At 42.0% G+C, this 21,794-nt stretch overlaps 1 protein-coding gene across 5 annotated transcripts in view; it reads left to right on the top strand.

Moving 5' to 3' along the window:
• Window positions 1-21,794, top strand: part of opa1 (OPA1 mitochondrial dynamin like GTPase) — a 127,820-nt gene that overhangs the window by 28,601 nt on the left and 77,425 nt on the right. For all 5 annotated transcript variants that reach the window (XM_059945616.1, XM_059945600.1, XM_059945607.1 and 2 more), the window contains 7 exons: window positions 774-878; window positions 12,623-12,709; window positions 13,839-13,952; window positions 14,827-14,907; window positions 18,701-18,775; window positions 19,297-19,368; window positions 19,993-20,092. In XM_059945616.1, coding sequence (XP_059801599.1) covers window positions 774-878; window positions 12,623-12,709; window positions 13,839-13,952; window positions 14,827-14,907; window positions 18,701-18,775; window positions 19,297-19,368; window positions 19,993-20,092 — 634 coding nt within the window. The remainder of the gene's footprint in view (window positions 1-773; window positions 879-12,622; window positions 12,710-13,838; window positions 13,953-14,826; window positions 14,908-18,700; window positions 18,776-19,296; window positions 19,369-19,992; window positions 20,093-21,794) is intronic.

Below are 21,794 nucleotides of genomic sequence, written 5' to 3'. Positions count from 1 at the left end.
CAAACACAAATACCCCTCATAAGTACTGAGCAACTTCTGTAAGGCCCTAAGATGTCCAGTGGTTGCATGTAGCCAAGAGATTGCTAGTGAAGCTCCACCAACAATTTTTGGAGACGGCAAGAGTCCTGATACCTGCTGGTCTAGTGCTGAGAAATTGCAACTATTCAGTATTGAATTGTTGGCTTTTACCAACAAAATCCAGTCTTTACTTTTAAAGCTTATTATTAGAGGATAGATAATGCCACAAAGCATAATGCTGAAGTTTTAGTGATGTGGAAGACAGAAAAAGTACCGAGAGAATTTCACAATTATTGAGAAAGTCATTTCAATGTACCAATGTTACATTTACACACCTTAAGACAGCTGGAACAGTATCACTTCCAGGGACAAAATATTTCCATGAGATATCTGTTGTTTTTGTTACATAATGGCATTACCTGCCCACATTATGAAAATGTTTCAGGTTACTGTTGACTGGATCAACCACATAAACATCATTGACAAATGTACAGACAAATGTGGTGTGTATACTTGCACTATGTGAATGAGTACTGAAGTCACATTCATTGAAAGTGTTTATTGCTCATCATTTTATTTATGGAAAATTGATTCAATTTGTGGCTTTGTAATGATAAACTGTATTGTGCATTTTATGTCATTGTTCATTATCTTATAGTTATATAGTTACAAAAGAATGAACATGCTTTCAAATGAAATCTGACTTAATAAAGAAAAGCAGTTATATTTTTCTCTTGCCATTTTCTTTTCCATAGTTAAAGTACCAACGGATCCTTGAACGTCTAGAGAAAGAAAATAAAGAACTACGGAAACAAGTTCTTCAGAGAGATGATAAAGGCATTCATCAACGAAAAATGAAGGTGAAATTGATTTTCCCTCAGGGAATAGAAGTATTTAGGTCATAAGAAAGTCTAAGCACTTTCACAAATCTGATTCTCATTTATGTTGATATTCTCAGTGGTTTATGATTAAAATATCTAATTTTAATCAGCCGCTGGTAGAAATATGAATATGAAGGTCTAGGTTAAGTTTGTTTTGCCTTCCCTTCTATATACCTGCTCAGTTAGGGGAGTAGAGATGCCAGGCAGGATAGTTGCATGCTCCTCTTGTGGGATGTGGGAAGGCAGGGAGACTTCCAGTGCCCCTGACGACTACAACTATGAGAAATGCATCCAGCTGCAGCTTCTAAAAATCAATGTTAAGGAGTTGGAGCTGGAACTGGATGAACTCCAGATCATTCTGGAGGCTGAAAGGGTGATAGATAGGACATACAGAGAGGTGGTTGTGCCCCAGGTGGGGAAAGTGGTTAAGGAGCCAGTGCACAGTGCCCCTTTGGTCATCCCCCTCAACAACAAGTATAACACTTTGGATATTATTTGGGGGGGCAGAGATGATCCACAGAGGAAAGTCACAGTGGTCTGGGTATCTGGCACTGAGTCTGCCTCTATGACCCAGAAGGGAAGTGGGGAAGTGGTGATACGAGATCCGTTAGGGGAACAGACTAGAGGTTCTCTGGGCAAGGACAAGATCCTGAGTGGTAGGATCTGGGATATCTCAAATTAGATCAACAGCCAAAAGTTGTGGTCCATGTAGGCACCAATGACATGGATAAGATGAATGACAAGGTTCTGCATTGGGAGTTCAGGGAGTTAGGTGCTAAGTTAAAGGGCAGGCCTCCAGGATTGTTGCCCATGCCACATACTAGTGAGGCCAGAAGTAGGAAGATTATATAGTTTAATACATGCTAAGGAGTTGGTGTAGGAGGGAAAGCAAAAGATTTTTGGATCATTGAGCTCCCTTCCAGGGAAGGTGGAACTTGTACAGAAGGAACTGTTTGCACCTGAACTGGAGAGGGACTGATATCCTGGTGGGAGGGTTTATTCACACTGTACTGTGGGGTTTAAACTAAAGTTTCAGGGGGAATGGGAACTAGAATGCTAGAACAGTTAGTGGAGAGGTTGTGAAGGCAGCTGTTGGTAAGACCTCAGACAAAGTTAGGAATGCAAAGGTTGAGTTAAGGTGCAACTAGTGTGCTGAGCTGCGAATACTTAAGTGTAAGAAGTATCACAGGAAAGGCGGATAACAGTGTTGACGATGAGTTGCAATATAAAAGTCGGCAAAATTGAAAAGGCTGAATACAGGACTTAATTTGAATGCATGTAGTATACGGAATAAGGTAGATGGACTTGCAGCACATTTGCAGATTGACAGGTATGTCATCGGCATCACTGAATCACGATGGAAAGAAGATTATAGCTGGGAGCTTAATTTCACATTGTATTGAAAGGACAGGCAGAAGGGTGGCGTTGCTCTGTTGGTTTAAAAAAATAAATTCATTAGAAAGAGCTGACATAGGGTTGGATGGTGTTGAATCATTGTGCATAGAGCAAAGGAACTGCAAGGGTAAAAAGACTCTGATGGGAGTTGTATACAGACCCCAAATAGTAAGGATGTGGCCTACAAATTATACTGGGAGTTAGAAAATGCATGCCAAAATGGCAATGTTGTAGCGGAGTGCTACACACAGCGCTAAAATAACGACACGGAGTCGGTAAACTGCAGTTAAAGAAGATTTTATTCGAACTTCACAGCCTTGCTTTAAAGCCTCTCTGATCCCGCCCTTCCCGGGCGTGGTTGCTGTAGGGGGCACGTACTCACAATCCCCCGCAGGCTTTTCCCTTTGTTGGTGAAGCAGACCTGGCACCCTTTTGGGACTGGCCTTTGAGCCGGCGCACCGGCTATTTGTGAGCCGGTTCGAGTGCGCTAGGAAGTGGGTCGCCACATAACACCCCCCCCCCCCCCCAGAACCGGCGATACACCCCCCAACATCCACAGTCTGGGCCGGACCCTGTTTGGGAGGTCGGCCTCTGCGCCGCGGTGCGGGAAACTCGACCGGTTGCGCCAAGTCCACATGGGCCAGTTTGAGTCGGTCCACTGTGAAAACCTCCTCTCTCCCCCCAACGTCCAGCACAAACGTGGACCCGTTGTTCCTGAGTACTGTAAACAGCCCCTCGCAGGGCCGTTGCAGCGGTGGCCGATGCCTGCCCGATGCCTGACACAAACTTACAGTTCTGCAGGTCTTTGGGTACGCAGGTCAGGTTCTGCCCATGCTGCGAAGTGGGTATGGGGGCCAGGTCACCGAGCCTCTCGCGTAGTCTGCCCAGGACTGCTGCGGGTTCTTCCTCTTGCTCCCTTGGGGCTGGTATGAACTCCCCAGGGATGACCAGGGGTGCGCCGTACACCAACTCGGCCGACGAGGCGTGCAGATCGTCTTTGGGCGCCGTGCGGATGCCGAGTAGGACCCAGGGAAGCTCGTCCACCCAGTTAGCTCCTCTCAGGTGGGCCATGAGAGCCGACTTTAGGTGACGGTGGAAACGTTCCACCAGGCCGTTCGACTGGGTGGTAGGCAGTGGTGTGATGCAGCTGTGTTCCCAAAAGGCTGGCCATAGCTGACCACAGGCTGGAGGTGAACTGGGCGCCTCTGTCGGAGGTAATGTGGGCTGGTACACCAAAGCGGGACACCCAGGTGGCGATCAGTGCCCGGGCACAAGATTCAGAGGTGGTGTCAGTGAGCGGGATCGCCTCTGGCCATCTTGTGAACCGGTTCACGATAGTCAGGACACTGGCAGGGGGCCCACGATATCCACATGAATGTGGTCGAAACGCCGGTGGGTGGGGTGGAACTGCTGTGGCAGAGCTTTGGTGTGCCACTGCACCTCAGCCGTCTGGCAGTGCATGCACGTTCTGGCCCATTCACTGACCTGCTTGTAGAGTCTGTGCCAAACGAACCTGCTGGAGACCATCCGGACGGTTGTCCTGATGGAGGGTTGCGCTAAGTTATGAATGGAGTCAAAAACACGTCGCCACCAAGGTGCTGGGACGATGGGACGGGGCTGGCCGGTGGCAACGTCACAGAGTAGGGTCCTCTCACCTGGGCCTACGGGGAGGTCCTGGAGCTGCGAACCGGAGACTGCGGTTCTGTAACTCGGGATCTCCACGTCTGCCTGCTGCGCCTCTGCCAGTGCCTCAAAGTCTACCCCTTGGGAAAGGGCATGAATGTTAGGGCGAGAGAGTGCGTCCGCCACAACATTGTCCTTACCTGAGACGTGCCGGACATCCGTCGTGTACTCGGAGATATAGGACAGTTGGCGCTGCTGGCAGCATGACCAGGGATCGGACACCTTTGTGAACGTAAAGGTAAGCGGCTTGTGGTCCGTGAATGCGGTGAAGGGCCGACCTTCTAAGAAGTACCTGAAATGCCAGATTGCCAGGTTTAGCGCCAACAGTTCCCGGTCGAAAGCACTGTATTTGAGCTCGGGTGGCCGCAGGTGTTTTCTGAAAAACGCCAGAGGTTGCCACCGACCCGCGATGTGTTGCTCCAGTACCCCACCAACTGCCGTGTTAGAAGCGTCCACTGTGATGGCGGTAGGGATGTCCATTCTGGGGTGCACTAGCATTGCGGCGTTCGCCAAGGCTTCCTTCGTTTGAATGAAAGCGGTGGCGGACTCCTCATCCCAGGTAATGTCCTTGCCCGGACCCGACACCAGGGCGAACATGATTCGGGCAGCTGAAGGGAGGAAGCGGTGGTAGAAATTGACCATACCTATGAATTCCTGAAAGCCTTTGATTGTGGTGGGTCGGGAGAAATGGCGGACCACATCTACCTTAGCGGGCAGAGGGGTTGCCCCGTCTTTAGTAATCCTGTGGCCCAGGAAGTTGATGGTGTCGAGCCCGAACTGGCATTTGGCCGGGTTGATTGTTAGACTGTACTCACTCAGTCGGGCGTAGAGTTGACGGAGGTGGGACAGATGCTCCTGACGACTGCTGCTGTCTATGAGGATGTCGTCCAAATAGATGAATGCAAAGTCCAGGTCGCGTCCCACCGTGTCCATTAACCGCTGGAACGTCTGTGCAGCATTTTTCAGGCCGAACGGCATGCGGAGGAACTCGAAAAGGCCGAACGGGGTGATGAGAGCCATTTTGGGGATGTCGTCCGGATGCATCGGGATTTGATGGTATCCCGGACGAGGTCTACCTTGGAGAAGATCCGTGCGCCGTGCAGGTTTGCTGCAAAGTCCTGAATGTGCGGCAGAGGGTAGTGGTCCGGTGTGGTAGCCTTGTTCAGCCTGCGGTAGTCGCCGCACGGTCTCCAGCCTCCCGTTGCTTTGGGCACCATGTGCAGGGGGGAGGCCCATGGGCTGTCGGAACGCCGGATGATCCCCAATTCCTCCATCCTCTTGAACTCCTCCTTCGCCAGTTGGAGCTTGTCCGGGGGAAGCCGCCGAGCACGGGCATGGAGGGGTGGTCCCTGGGTCGGGATGTTGTGCTGTACACCGTGTCGGCATGGCTGCCGTGAATTGCGGTGCCAGAACCGATGGGAAATCCACCAGGACTCTGGTGAAGTCGTTGTCGGACAGCGTGATGGAGTCGAGGTGTGGGGCTGGCAACTGGGCTTCTCCCAGGAAGAACGTCTAAAAGGTCTCGGCGTGGACCAGTCTCTGCCTCGGCAGGTTGACCAGCAGGCTGTGAGCCCGCATAAAATCCGCACCCAGAAGCGGTTGGGCTACGGCGGCCAGTGTGAAGTCCCACGTGAACCGGCTGGAGTCGAACTGTAGCTGCACCGTACGGGTGCCGTAGGTCCTTACCGTGCTGCCGTTCACGGCCCTCAGGGGGGGACCTGGTGCCCTGTTGCAGGTGTCGTAACTCGTTGGAGGTAAGACGCTGATCTCGACACCAGTGTCGACCAAAAAACGGCGTCCCGACCTCTTGTCCCACACATACAGGAGGCTATCCCGATGGCCAGCCGCCGTAGCCATCAGCGGCGGCTGGCCCTGGCGTTTCCCGGGAACTTGCAGAGCGGGCTACAGCGGCGGGCTTCTGCGCCCCACCACTGGTGGTAGAAACGCCATTGTTTGTTGGGCTCCCCACCCCTGCCTCTGGGGTTAGCGGGCTCTGTGGCCAGGCCTGGTCTGGTTTGCTGCTGGGAGCGTAGCCTGGTGATCTGTGCAATGGACGCCCCACTCACCTTCTTGGCGTTCCACAGCAAGTCCGCCCGGGCTGCCACCTTCCAGGGGTCGCTGAAATCCGCATCGGCCAGCAGCAGGCGTATGTCCTCGGGCAGCTGCTCCAGGAATGCCTGCTCAAATAGGAGGCAGGGTTTGTGTCTGCCGGCCAGAGACAACATCTTATTCATTAAAGCCGATGGAGGTCTGTCTCCCAAGCCGTCCAGGTGCAGTAAACGGACAGCCCGCTTGCGCTGTGAGAGTCCGAAAGTCCTTATGAGCAGGGCTTTGAATTCCGTGTACTTGCCGTCCGCTGGGGGAGACTGTACGAACTCCTCAACCTGGGCCGTTGTCTCCAGTCGAGGGAGCTCACCATGTAGTAGTAACGTGTGTCCTCTGAGGTTATCTGCCGAACATGGAATTGGGCTTCTGCTTGCTGGAACCAGAGGTGAGGTCACAGTGTCCAGAAGCTTGGCAGTTTCAACGAAACCGCATGAACAGATGCGGCGTCGGTCATCTCTGGTCCAAAAATCGTTTGGACCGTCAGGGTCACCAATTGTAGCGGAGTGCTACACACAGCGCTAAAATAACGACACGGAGTCGGTAAACTGCAGTTAAAGAAGATTTTATTCGAACTTCACAGCCTTGCTTTAAAGCCTCCCTGATCCCGCCCTCCCCAAGCGCGGATGCTGTAGGGGGCATGTACTCACAATCCCGTGCAGGCTTTTCCCTTTGTTGGTGAAGCAGACCTGGCGCCCTTTTGGGACTGGCCTTTGTGCCGGCGCACTGGCTATTTGTGAGCCAGTTCGAGGGCGCTAGGAAGTGGGTCGCCACAATGTTATAATAGGATGGACTTCAATATGCAGGTAAATTGGGAAAATCTGGTTGTTGCTAGATTCCAGCAGGGGAATTTCTAGAGAGCTTACAAGATGGCTTTTTAGAGCAGTTTGTGGTTGAGTTGTTCTAGACTTGGTGTTCTGCAAAGAGCCAGAATTGATTAGAGAGCTTAAGGTAAAAGAATCCTTAGGGGAAGTCACCAAAATACGATCAAAGTCATGGTGAAATTTGAGAAGGAGAAGCTAAGGTCAGATGTATCAGTATAACTGTGGAGTAAAGGGAATTACAGAGGCATGAGAGGGGAGTTGGCTGGAATTGATTGGTAAAGAACACTGGCAAGGATGATGGCAGAGCAGCAATGGCTGGAATTTCTGAAAGCACTTCAGATGACACAGGATATATACATCCCAAAGAGGAAGAAGTACCCGAAAGGGAAGATGCCACAGCCACGGCTAACGAGAAGTCAAAGCGGACATAAAAGCCAAAGAGCAAAGTATGATAGAGCAAAAATTAGTCTGAAGTTAGAGGATTGGGAAGCTTTTAAAAACCAACACAAGTCAACTAAAAAAGTCATTAAGAAGATAAATATGGAGTATGAAAGTAACCTAGCCAATAATATTAAAGAGTATACCAGAAGTTTCTTCAGGTACATCAAGCGTAAAAGAAAAACGAGAGTGGATACCGGACCACTGGAAAACCATGCTGGAGAGGTAGTAATGAGGGTCAGTGAAATGGTGGACGAACCGAATAAGTATTTTGTAATCAGTCTTCACTGTGGAAACCACTAGCAGTATGGTGGTATTTCCAGGTAACATGGGTCAGGAAGTGTGTAAAGTTACCATTACTAGAGAGAAGGCTCTTGGGAAACTGAAAGATCCAAAGGTAGATAAGGCACCTGTACCAGATGGTGTACAGCACAGAGTTCTAAAAGAGGTTATTGAAGAGATCATGGAGACATTAGTAATGATCTTTTGAGAATCACTAGATTCTGGAATGGTTCTGGAAGACAGGAAAATTGCAAATGTCCCTTCACTCTGCAAGAAGGGAGAGAAGAGGAAGCAAGGAAACTATTGGCCAGTTAGTCTGACCTCAGTGGTTGGGAGGATGTTGGTGTTGATTATTAAGCATGAGGACTCAGGATATTTGGAGGCACATGATAAAATAATCCGCAGCCAGCATAGTCTCCTCAAAGGAAAATCTTGCCTGACCGATCTGTTGGAATTCTTTGAAGAAATAGCAAGCAGGAGAGACAATGGAGAATCCATTGATGTTGTGTACTTGGATTTTCAGAAGGCCTTTAGTAAGGTGCCACACATGAGGCTGCTTAACAAGCTATGAGCCCATGGTATTACAGGAAAGATTCTAGTATGGATAATGCAGTGGATGATTGGCAGAAGGCAAAGAGTGGGAATAAAGGGAGCCTTTTCTGGCTGGCTGCTGGTAACTAGTGATGTTCCACAGAGGTCTCTGTTAGGACCGATTATTATTATGTTATGTGTCAATTATTTGGATGATGGAATTGATAGCTTTGTTGCACAGTTTGTAGATGGTATAAAAATAGTTTGAGGGGCAAGTAGATTTGAGGAAGTAGAGAGGCTACAGAAGGACAGATTAGGCGAATGGGCAAAGAAATGGCAGATGGAGTGCAGTGTCAGGAAGTGTATGGTCATGCACTTTGGTAGAAGTAAAGAAAGTGTTGACTATTTTCTAAATGGAGAGAAAATACAAAAAACTGATGTGCAAGGCGACTTTGGGAGTCCTCGTGCAGGATTCCCTAATGGTTAATTTGCAGGTTGAGTCTGTGACGAGGAAGGCAAATTGGATGTTAGCATTCATTTCAAGAAGACTAGAATATAAAAGCAAGGATGTAATGTTGAGACTTTATTAAGCATTGGTGGTGCCTCACTTGGAGTATTGTGAGCAGTTTTGGGTCTCTTATTTTAGAAAGGATATGCTGGAACTGGAGAGGGTTCAAAGTCGGTTTAAGAAAATGATTACAGGATTGAACGCCTCATCATATGAAGAGTATTTGATGGCTCTAGAATTCAAAAGAATGAAGGGTGACCTCATTGAAACCTATTGGATGGCGAAAGACCTCGATAGAGTGGACATGGAGAGGATATTTCCCATGGTGGGAGAGAGTAAGACCAAAGGACGCAACCTCAGATTACAGGGGCGTCCTTTTAGAATGGAGATGAGGAATTTCTTTGAACAGAGAGTTGTGAATCTGGAATTCTTTGCCACAAACAGCTGTAGAGGCCATGCCTTTATTTATATTTAAGACAGAGGTTGATAGATTCTTGATTGGTCTGGGCATAATAGGATATGGGGAGATGGCAAGAGATTGGGGCTGAGAGAAAAACTGGCAGAGCAGACCTGTTGGGCTAAATGGCCTAACTCTGCATCTTATATTTTATTCTCTTAAAATATTGAAAGAAAGACATGTGATTTAGTTGGTCCTGTCATAATCTTGATGTGGCTAAGCACTTCACAAATAGTGATTTGTTGAAGTGGTGGTGTGGGATATGAGGTAACTAATTTATAGTTCAAAATTTGCATATGGGGTATTACATAGTCTTCCTGCTAAACCAAAGTGTTGACAGATCAACCACAATTTTTAGAATTCTTCACTGCTGTTAGTTATGAGCTGTATTATTTAAAAATCCAGATGATCTCAGATCTACTAACATTGGAAATTTGTCCTCCTTAACCTCCAGATCGGTTTCTTGGGGCAGTTAATGATGTTTGTTTTTAAGGATTTTCCAATTTTTCTTGCCCTTTATTAACTCTTTGGCTCCTAAGGAATATAGGAAAGTTCTGATTCTGTACTGAATGCACTTCTGAATTCTTCCAGTCTGATGTCAGTGGTTTTTTGGAGTGACTGTTTATAAAGAGCTAGTGGTTGCATTAAGACGGTACAAGAAAACTCATCTGGCAGACATTCCACTGCCCTGACATTGCTGGTTAGCTGCCCAGTGAGCCATGCTGCATCTTCCAGCATGGTACAACAATTTGACAGCTGGTGAGGCCCCACCCCCAAGCTCATTGGCTATCAAAGCTTTTTTAACATTGAGCATTAGTGAACAATTTTGACATTTGTAAGAATTCAAAATCACACAAGAATATTTTTAAACTGTCATTTCATTTTAATTTTAAAAGATGAAGTACACATAAAACCATTTTAATATATTTAAACCAACCGATTAAATCAAATAAACAGATAAATTTGCCTTTCTCATGAGAGCCATTTTCTCATTAATTGCAACACTCCTTCCCACTTTTATGGTGGAGGGTTAGCAGATGGATTTCTCTAGCTTTGGACCTGGAAGATCTGGGGGACTCCCCATTCTCCATTGAAATTTCTGTGTTAATTCTGGAGTTCCACAGGTTGGTGGTGTTCAGGACTGGAGATCCAAAGTTCTACTAGAAGTCCAGATGGAACCTACAGAAGGCTACCATGAAAGTTAAAAGGCAGTTAGGGACAGAATCACATGCACAACAGCTACGGCATGGTTTGCGTGCCATTATTTCTCGTAAGTTGAAACCTAATAGCAAGAATTGCAGTGATGCTTCACTGACCAATGAACTCAATGCCTTTTAAGTAAGCTTTGAAAGGGGAATGACACTATACCTGTGCAGCTTTTGGTGACCTTGTGATCACTGTCTTGGAGGCTGACTTCAGAACATCCTTCAAAAGAGTGAATCCACGCAAAGCATCAGACATATAAACCTGTGCTGACCAACTGGCTCGAATATTTAAGGACATCTTCAACCTCTACTGCTGTAAGAGCAGCAATAATACTAGCGCCCAAGAAAAGCAGGGTGGGCTGCCTCAATACTTATCACCTGGTAACACTCATATCTACCATTAGGAAATGTTTGAAGAAGTTGTTTATGGTTAGAATTAATTCCTATGTCAGCAAGGACCTGGAGCTGCTGCAGTTCACATACTACCACAAGACATCTACAGCAGATGCAGTCTTACTGGTTCTCCACTCTTCTTTGAAGCACCTAGACAACAGTAAAGTAAGTGCTGCTGTGTATCAATTATAGCTCAACATTCAGTACGATCATCCCTTTAGTATTAATTACAAAGCTTCTAAAACTGGCCCTCTGTACCTCTCTTTGCAACTGGATCCTCAGCTTCCTAATTGAGATATCGCAATATGTGTGGAAGGATAATGATATCTCCATGCTGACAGTTCAAAACAAGTGTCCTTCAAGGATGTGTGCTTAGCTCAGTGCTTTCCTCTCTACATTCATTACTGTATGCCTAAGCCCAGCCCAAATACAATCTACAAGTTTGCAGGTGACGCTACTACTATTGGTAAAATTTCAGATGGTGTTGGAGAGATGTACAAGAGTGAGATGCATCAGCTGTTTGAATTAGTTTGCAACACCTGACCTGAGCATGAGCAAGATCAAGGAAATGATTATAAACTTCAAGAAAGGGAAACGGGGAGAACACACACTAGCCCTCGTTGAGACCTATGTGGTAGACAGAGTGAGCAGCTTTAAGTTCCTGTGTGTCAACATCTCAGAGGGTCTATCCTGGCCCCAGCACATTAATTTGGTCACAAAGAAGCTACATCAGCGGCTCTACTTCCTTAGAAATTTGATATGTCACCAAAGATACTTACAAATTTCCATAGATGTATTCTGGAGAGCATTCCAACTGGTTCCATTACAGCCTGTTATAGAAGCTCCAATGCATAAGATCACAAGAGCCTGTAGAGAGTTGGAGACCCGCCTAGCCAACTTAGGCACAACCCTCTCAACTATTGAGAACATCTTCAAGAGGTGATGTCTCAAGAAAGTGCTGTCCATCATTGAGGATTCTCAGCATCTGGAACATGTTCTCTTATTACTGCCATTAGTGAGAAGGTATAGTTGCCTGAAGACCATCACTCAACAATTCAGGAACATCTTGCTCCCTTCCACCATCAGATTTCTGAATGGTCTGTGAACCCATGAACACTACCTCATTTCTTTTTGCACTATTTATTTTGCAATTTATAGGAACTTTGCCTTTGCACTGTACAGCTGCCACAAAACAACAAATTTCACATCAAGACCGTGGTAATAAACGTGATAATAATTCTGTTACAGTGAATATCAGCTGTCCAGCAACCTCTGCTGTGGAACAGCCCAGTTACTAGCGTATTTGATGGCACGTCAACATAAATTTTCAGTTGAAGATTGGCCCATAGTAAAGTAAAAGAGCTGAGCTAAAACCCATTGTTGTTTGGTTCTGTCAGAACCCTGACTTTTATCCGATCGCAGTCGTAATTGCAACTCTTTATATTTCACAATCAAATTAATTTCCCTAGTCTCTGTGAAAACACATTACCTTTGATGCTAAGAACCATCTCAATCAGAAAATTACTGGTTGGAAATTATCACCAATATCTATTAAATGTATCTGATGCAGGTCTATTAAAGTGTAAAGGCACAACGTGGTCAATTGAATAATACCAGTTCATTATTTTTCATTTTGGACAGTTTATTTCTTTTACTAACACATACAAAAACCTGTAATCTACTTCTAGCTAACAAAGTGAAATCTTCTCATCCATGGTATTAGATCAGTAAACTTTCCTCTAATTTGTCGGAGTTCAGAGGGAAACATCTATTTATTTGATAGTACCTGCAAACATTTTTTAACTCATTGTTAAACAGTTCAGTGTTCTAGAAGTACTTGTTTCTCTTGCACACTGTGGTGTACAATGTTAATATGTACTTCAATGGAAGAATTCTTTTTCTAGAAGTCTTTGATCGATTTATATTCTGAAGTATTGGATATTCTTTCGGACTATGATTCCAACTACAACACTCAGGATCATCTGCCAAGGGTGAGCACCAAATTGTCATCATGTTTTATTTTTTGAATAATGTTTAGGACAAGATTAGATATATGAAAATTGGTGGCACAGCCTATTTAGTATTGGCATTATTTTTCTTTGAGTAATGTTCTATGATAAAGGTAGACAATTGTGTTAGTACAGGTTGAACACCCTTTATCTGAAATACTTGGGGACCAAAGAGTTTCAGATTTCAGAATTTCGAATACTTTGCATCTGTATAATGAGGTAGCTTAGAGATGGGACCCAAGTCTAAACACAAAATCCATTTACTTATTCAGCTTATACGTATATCTTCAAGGTAGTTTTATATAATATTTTAATAATTTTGTGCTTGAAACAATAGTGTTTATATTGAATCATCAGAAAGGTAAGCCTTCACTACCTCGGCTGCCCAGGTGGACAGTCAGTGGCTGTTTGTTATTGCTGTCATTTCCAACTCAGAATTTATGTGCTCTCGGTAAGCAGTCTTTTTTCTTGTACTTGTTCATCGTACATACTGTCTGATGCAGCCATGTAGGGGTTTGATTTTCATCAGCAACGATCTTAGGAAACTCATCAATGAATTTCTCTGTTGCTTCATGATTTGCAGATCCCTTATTTCTACAAATCTTTAAAAATTTTATGCTCTGCCTTTTCTTAAATTTCTGCAACCAGTCTGCAGAATATTCACAATTACCTTCAATTTTCAGATTGTTGTGATAGATCTTTGCTTGTTTCATTATCAGCATTATGTTAAGCGGCATATGTTTACTCTGACGCTGATGAATCTACTCTTTCAATTCACGATCATGATTTTTATTTTCGCTTTATGCAATGTTTTTCTATTTTTCAGTAACTTCCGTTCATTACATATGTCAGGTCACTTCTCAGAACTGTCTGCAATGCACAGGTACCTGCACATCACCTAGGAACTTTCCCAGCGCCTTGTGAAATTTTCCATTTGTGATGTCATGACAGAGCTCAAAAAATGTTTGATTGTGGAGGTTTTTAGATTTTGGAATTTCAGACAAGGGGTGCTGAACCTGCAGTAAAATCTTTCTGCCACTGAGCCATGTTTACAGATGGTTTTTATGTCTGATTACAATGATTTTAATCAGCAGAAGGTGTTTACTTCTAGGTTGTTGTAGTTGGAGATCAGAGTGCTGGAAAGACTAGTGTGCTGGAAATGATTGCACAAGCTAGAATATTTCCTCGAGGATCTGGTGAAATGATGACCCGTGCACCTGTTAAGGTGAGCTTTAAAAGAGACTTGTACTATATGACTCTACATGCTCAAAAATTGCGGAACTAACCATGGCTATTTCTTTCGTGTTGTGCAAATTCTTAATTATGATTTGCATGTTCAATTATAGAGGCATAATTTGAACTATTTGGAATTGACATTGACATATTATTACTTAGTGAATATTTTTGAGAGAAGTAAAAAGTAATATATTCAGAATTTATTGAATTTAAACAGAATCATGAAGCAGAACTAATGAAAATACTCATAGACTATGATTATTTAGAGCACTTGAGTTGTAATGCTTTCTCTTTTTAGTACACAGTAAACTTTACATTTATATCAATTCTTATATTGATGTGAAGGAATCTTACAACTGAAAGAAGCTATTTTTAAAAGTAAGAAATTGCTGCAAGTTCAAGAAATTCAGAAAATTATCAAACTAATTTCTATTTTCCAATTATTTCTGCAACATTTGAATTGTATTGAATAGTCAAACGTAAAACTTTATGTAGAACTGTTATTCAGAATTATGTGTGAACTACAAATAGGAGTGCATCGTTGATTTGACCTTTGACTTAAGTTACAGAATGAAATCATTATTAGTAGACCTCACTATTTACTTTCCTCAGTTTTTCTGTTTATTTTTGACTCTTAGTCAATATATAAAAAAGTTATAAGTTTATGTTACAATTAGAACATATCAAACTATAATCAAAATTGTTTTATGGAAAAAAATGATTACACCAAAGAATCTCAACAATAATATAACAAATTAGAAGAAAGATATTGATGTTGATGTATTTATTTGATATCTTCATTACCTTTTGTGGCTGATGGCTGTTATTTATTAATTATTTTTTGTGGATTTGGCTTGATTCAGGTAACATTGAGTGAAGGTCCTCACCACGTGGCTATGTTTAAAGACAGCTCGCGAGAATTTGACCTTACCAAAGAGGAAGATGTAAGTTCTGATAAGGTTTTGTGTTTTTTCTGTTATTGAGCATTATCATTCAGGATCTAAAAGGTTTTATATTCAACATTAAATCTCAGCGCTGAACTAGCTGATCAAAATGATCACACATAATAAGACTCTAAAACCGTAAGACATAGGAACAGAATTAGGCCATTCAGCCCATCAAGTCTGCTCTGCCATTCCTTCATGGCTGTTCACGAATCCCACTCAACCCCATACACCTGCCTTCTTTCCATATCCTCTGATACCCTGACCAATCAGTAAAAATTCTTAGAGAATGCCAAACAAAATTTTGATAGAGATGTCCTCAGCTGAACATTACCTTGATTAACTTCACTGTCAGCAAATCTTCCAATAGTTTCATAGACAATATGTATAATATCTGATTTCTTATTTTGAGTACATGGTTTGTAAAGTATCCCATTCATGTTGCAAACCAAACCTTGACTTTTCCCTAAAATTTGCAATTGACAGTAGTTGGCTAACCAACTGAGTTGAAAATAAATTGGTCAAATTGCAAGTGTCATCTTGTTTTTGTCTAGCTATGCTTGGAGAAGGTAGAGTGCTTTTAAAAATATTTTAAAGCTTGTTGAATAATAAAAGATGACTATATTTATGACGAGAGTTTTCAAAAATGTGTCATAAATGTATGTAATATGGGATAACTCCGTGAAATAATCGACAAGACTTGAATCTGGAGCAATAATAGATGGAACAAGGGCTTTTCATTACAGCTTTTGATTTAGAGATAGTGATAGATAGAGAGGCATGAGAAAGGAGCTAGCTAAAATTGATTTAAAAGGAACACTAAGTGGGATGACGGCAGAGCAGCAATAGTTGTACTTTCTGGGAGCAATTTGGAAGGCTTAGGATATGAGACAACTGTGGCTGACAAGGGAAGTCAAAAGCAACATAAAAGCCAAAGAGATAGCATATAATAGAGCAAAAATTAGTGGTAAGTTAGATTGGGAAGCTAAAAAAGCTATAAGGAGGGGAAACAATGAAATATGAATGTAAGCTAGCCAATAAAATCAAACAGAATACCAAGAGCTTTTTCAGATATATGAAGAGTAAAAGAGAGGCAAATGTAGATACTTGTTCACTAGAAGATGATGTTGGAGAGATAGTAATGGGGGACAAGGGAATGACGGATGAACTCAATAACTATTTTTCATCAGTCTTCACTGTGGAAGACATTAGCTCTACACCGGAAATTCAAGAGTGTCGGGGCAGAAGTGAGTGCAGTTGCTGTTACTTAGGAAGAAGATGTTTGGGAACCTGAAGATGGATAAGACATCTGGACCAGATGGCCTACACCTTGGTGTTCTGATGAGATTGTGGAGACATTTGAAGAATCACTAGATTCTGGCATGGTTCCAGAGGGACTGGAGAATGGCAAATGCCACTCCACTCTTCAATAAAGGAGGGAGGCAGGTGAAAGGAAATTATAGGGCAGTTAGCCTGACCTCAGTGGTTGGGAAAATGTTGGAGTGGTTAGGGTACTTGGAGGCACATGACAAAATAGGGCAAAGTCAACATGGTGTCCTCAATAGAAAATCTTGCCTGACAAATCTATTGGTATTCTTTGAGGAAATAACAAACAGATTAGAGAAAGGAATCTCAGTGGATGTTGTGTGCTTGGGTTTTCTGAAGGCCTTTGACAAAGTGCCACAAATGAGGCTGTTTAACAAGATAAGAGCCCACAGAGAGGATACTAGGATAGATCGTGCATTGGCTCATTGACAGGAGACAAAATGTGGGAATAAAAGGAGCCTTTTCTGATTGGCTGCCAGTGACCAGTGGTGTTCCGCAGGGGTCAGTGCTGGGACAGCTTTTTGCATTGTGTATCAATGATTTGGATGACAATTGATGGCTTAGTGGCCACGTATGCAGACAAAATGAAAATGGGGAGGGGCAGGTAGCGGGGAGTCTGCAGAAGGACGTAGTCAGATTAGGCGAGTGGACGAAGAAGTGATAGATGGAATACAGTGTCAGGAAATTCATGGTCATACACTCACCACCCACTCAACCTGCAAATTAACCCTTAGGGAATCCTGCACAAGTACTTGCAAGTCCTTTTGCACCTCCGATCTTTGAAATTTCTCCCTGCTTACAAAGGAATAAAAGCATAGACTGTTTTATAAATGAAGAAATTCAAAAATCAGAGGTTCAAAAAGATTAATTTGCAGGTTGAATTGGTGGTGAGGAAGGCAAATGCAATGTTAACGTTCATTTTGAGAAGTCTAGAATATAAAAGCAATGGTGTAATGCTGAGGGCTTTACAAGGCACTGATGAGGCCTCACTTGGAGTATTGTGAGCAGTTTTAGACCACTTTTTTAAAAAGGATGTGTGGACGTTGGAGAGGATTTAGAGGAGGTTCACAGGAATGATCCCAGGAATGCAAGAGTCAGTATATGAGAAGCATTTGATAGCTCTAGGCTTTTGCTCGCTAGAATTTAGAAGAATGAGGGGGCGATCTCATTGAAACCTATTGAATGTTGAAAGGCCTAGATAGAGTGGATGTGGAGAGGATGTTTCCTATGGCGGAGGAGTCTAAGACTAGAGGGCACAGTCTCAGGATAGAGGGATGTCTATTTAGAACAGATGAGGAATTTCTTTAGCACAAAGGTGATGAATCTGTGGAACTCGTTGCGTTTAAGGTGGATGTTGATGTGTTCTTGATTAGTCAGGGCGTGAAAGATTACAGGGAGAATGGAGTGGAATGGATCAGCCTTAATGAAACAGCAGAGCAGACTCAGTGGGCTGAATGGCCTAATTCTGCTCTTATGTCTTATGGTCTTGTGGTCTCTTGGTCTTCTGATAGCTGATAGTAAATCATTCATTATCTTGTCAAAAATTAAGTTTTCTGTGATTATGAATGTGATAAATGTTTGCAGCCTTCAATGCATTGGGTACACTCTCGTTCATCCTGCTAAGTTGAACTGCATTTAATTAGTTCCATTCTTCTGTGTCAAATCATAATCAGTGAATGACCACTATTGGCTTCTCTTTCCAGGTCTGCATTGTTAACTTTGGAATCTTTGGAAGTTGTATCCAATCTACATAGTCCTTGAGAAATTAACTCCCTAAACATAGTGGCCAATCTACCTCTTTATGCTCTTTTAACAAGCTGCATAAAACTTGTCCTTACACTAAACTTTTGATTATTTTAGTATCACCTTGTGTAGCCTAGAGTCCCTAAAGTCATTAATTGTTACTCATGAAGTGCCATGTGTTATTTTGCCATATTAAATGTTCTCTTTATATGAATATCATTGAGTTCTTGGCATTGCATGTAATTTTAACAAAAGTTGAATGTATTTGATCCTCTCCCTGTTGATGCCTCTTTCTTCATTTTCTATAAATGTCAGGTGATGTAAAATTCACCTTGTGTCTATTGTATATTAACTAGAGAGTCTTTTGTTCTTTAATGAGTCTGTATAAAAAGTTATGCCATTGATTTATCTTTGTCACAGCATTTGACTAACCCCATCTCTCAAGTTTTTCACTAATTCACTAATTCAGCAAACCCAGTTCTCTAAGCTCTCTTATATTTATTCTGTTGTCCTCCTTCCCTTGTATTGTTGACTATTTAGCTTTCAAAACTACTTTCTCAGAAATTCCCTCTATAAATATGTTTGTCACCAATTTGCCACTTCATTTCCCCTTTTGAAATGCATTCCATGATCAAGTTTAGACCAATCTTAATCTAATATTTAGCTTGTATGTTTCTCAGCCTTTCTTCATTGCTGATTTGTTTTTCTGTTTTTGTCTATGCAGCTAGCAGCATTGCGTAATGAAATAGAAATAAGAATGAGGAAAAGTGTAAAGGAAGGACAGACTGTCAGTCCTGAGGTAAGTTGATCCAGTGTATGCCAATTCAGTTTGTACCCTAGTGTGTTTGAATAATACATTTAAGTTTGGTAGGATCAAAAAATTATTTTTCAAAACTCTCAGTGTTGATGTTTGGATTTTCATGAAATTTTGAGCAATGAAATTATAAAACTTAGAACTATACATTATTAATAGAGTTGTGTTTTTTTCTTAAGTAATATGTGTCTTATAGCAGAAAATCTGAAACCTCAAAAAAGGTCTTTTTATAAAAACTTAAGCTTTCAAAGTGGAAGTGTGAATTGTACAACGGATTTATAAAAATTATTTGGTGCTGTAAAAATGTTCTTTTGACAATAAAATGTAACAAAATCTTGTATTGTTTAATCTTTAAATGAAATTTCTCAACTATAAATTAACTGAATTTGCCAATTATGGATGATACTTAGCAACAATTTCTGTGGGTTAATTTGATATATTGTTACTACTAAATGTACTACTACTTGAAGGTGATTGCTTGTGTTAATATTTTGTGTAATCCTTAGACTATCTCACTAAGTGTGAAAGGCCCAGGTCTACAACGAATGGTACTAGTAGATCTTCCAGGTGTTATCAGTGTGAGTATCAGAAAGTGTGCTTTTTCTGCAAAAAAAGGAAAATTGATGCATCTGTAGCTTTTGAACTTCATAGAACCAGGCTTAAAACCAAAAGTCCGATTATCGGAACTGTATTAACAAAATCATCATTTTAGTCAATGATTCTACTTTAGAACCTGAAACAAAGAATTCACTTACCCTGCGAGATAACCTGCTGCTGTGAATGTTAATGAGCACAGAATTAAATGGAAAACACCGGAGGTTGCTCCAAGAGTGTGTTAGATAGGGGAAAATTAAGAAATAACTTTTTCTTTTGGCATTTCACATCCTGGTTTTAACTTTCATTTTTGATGAATTGCAATTGCTTGTAAGTGCTGCCCATTGCCAAGAAGTTGGAAAATCAAGTTTTAGGTCTTTTTTGTTGTTGTTGGCATTGGTTCTCCGTACTTTAATCAAAATGCCTCAAGTTCTTGCAAGCCTAACTTAATTGTATTGTAAGCCTATCATTTGAGTTTCCATTTGACATTTTAAGAGCCTGCTAACACTGTTAATAACCAGATCTTTTATGTTGCGCAAAGCTTGAACCTTTCTTTTACAGTGTTCTGTTACCTCACTGAACTTTATGGCTTTTTTCCTATGTTGAAGACGGTGACTTCAGGAATGGCTGCTGACACCAAGGATATTATTTTTAGCATTAGCAAGGCTTACATGCAGAACCCTAATGCCATCATACTTTGTATCCAAGGTAAGGATTTAAATGCATTTACCAACAAAAAATTGTTATGAGAAAATATTGCACTTTCATTTGTTCATTTTATAACGTTTATTACTCACCATTAATTGTCATTTAGATGACGTTGGTGAGCTGCCACCTTGATCTGTTGCAGTCCAGCTATTTGCATTTTCTAAGTGTTTTGTTACTTCAAGTTCATATATGCTATCAGGTTAACCAGTCTTTGATATCCTATATTAATTTTAATGCATGTAATTAATCTTTTGACTATAATGTCTCTTGCACGATCACCTTAGATAATGTAAATATGCTTTTTACTAAATGACAAACAAATGCTACAAGCAAAGAGCTAAAGTTTTTAAATCTGTGTTCTGATCCTGTTGGGAGATCATGATGCTCTACAAATCAGAATCAGGTTATCACCGGCATGTGATGTGAAATTTGTTAACTTAGCAGTAGCAGTTCAATGCAATACATAATTCAGCAGAGAGAGAGAGAGAGAGAGAGAGAAATATAATAATAGTAATAAAAATAAAATAAAACATAATAAATAAAGAAGTAAATCAATTATGTATATTGAATAAATTTTTTTAATGTGCAAAAACAGGAATAGTGTATACTTTAAAAAAAGTGAAGTAGTGTCCAAAGCTTCAATGTCCATTTAGGAATTAGATGGCAGAGGAGAAGAAGCTGTTCCTGAGTCGCTGAGTGTGTGCCTTCAGGCTTCTGTATCTCCTACCTGATGGTACCAGTGGGAAAAGGACATTCCCTGGGTGATGGAGGTCCTTAATGATGGACGCTGCTTTTCTGAAACACCGCTCCTTAAAGATGTCCTGGGTACTTTGTAAGCTAGTGCTCAAGATGGAACTGACTAGATTTACAACCTTCTGCAACTTCTTTCGGTCCTGTGCAGTAGCCTCTCCATACCAGACAGTGATGCAGCCTGTCAGAATGCTCTCCATGGTACAACTGTAGAAGTTTTTGAATGTATTTGTTGACATGCCAAATTTCTTCAAACTCCTATAGCCGCTGTCTTGCATTCTTTATAACTACATTGATATGTTTGGACCAGATTAGATTTTCATAGTATTTGATCTATCCATCAAGAAATCTAATTGAATCAAATTGGTAAGTCCAAATTTCAAAATCCTGTGGCTTGAAATGTGCATTTTTCAACTTTTGTTGTGAAGTTAATTTATTCCCAAACCATCTTGAAATGTTGCTAGCAAAAATATAATAATTAATTATATATCTTTGCAGACATGGAGTTGTGTCTGCTTTATGATAAACTTGTCATGGTGCTCAGACATGGTAGTCTTGTCCCATTCCTGTTCTCCCAATCCAGTGAAGTATTCTTCACTCTACCTTCCATGGATATTCTCCTCCAACATATTGACTGTAGTCTACATCGCACCTCAGGCAGACAGCAAGCTAGCACTTGAAGAACAAAGCAGCAATCCTTGGCACTTGTATTGTAGCAGAATCTTTAATCAGGCTATCTTGAAGAAATTTCTGCTAACTGGTATTAACACATCACCAATGGTAGAGAAGTCAACACAAGTTGTTCAGTGGATCTAAATGAATATGACACACACATAATTGACTTCATAAGAATATGTGTGTGCGAGTATGTACCCACAAAAATATTCTGAGTTCTTACCAGCAGAAACCCTCGATAAACAAAGAGATTCATAATTTTCTGAGGACTAGATCT

This window comes from Hypanus sabinus, chromosome 2, assembly GCF_030144855.1.
Source record: "Hypanus sabinus isolate sHypSab1 chromosome 2, sHypSab1.hap1, whole genome shotgun sequence".
Classification (NCBI taxonomy): domain Eukaryota; kingdom Metazoa; phylum Chordata; class Chondrichthyes; order Myliobatiformes; family Dasyatidae; genus Hypanus; species Hypanus sabinus.
Note: the sequence above shows the minus strand (reverse complement) of the source record. Positions and strands in the feature narration are given on the sequence as shown.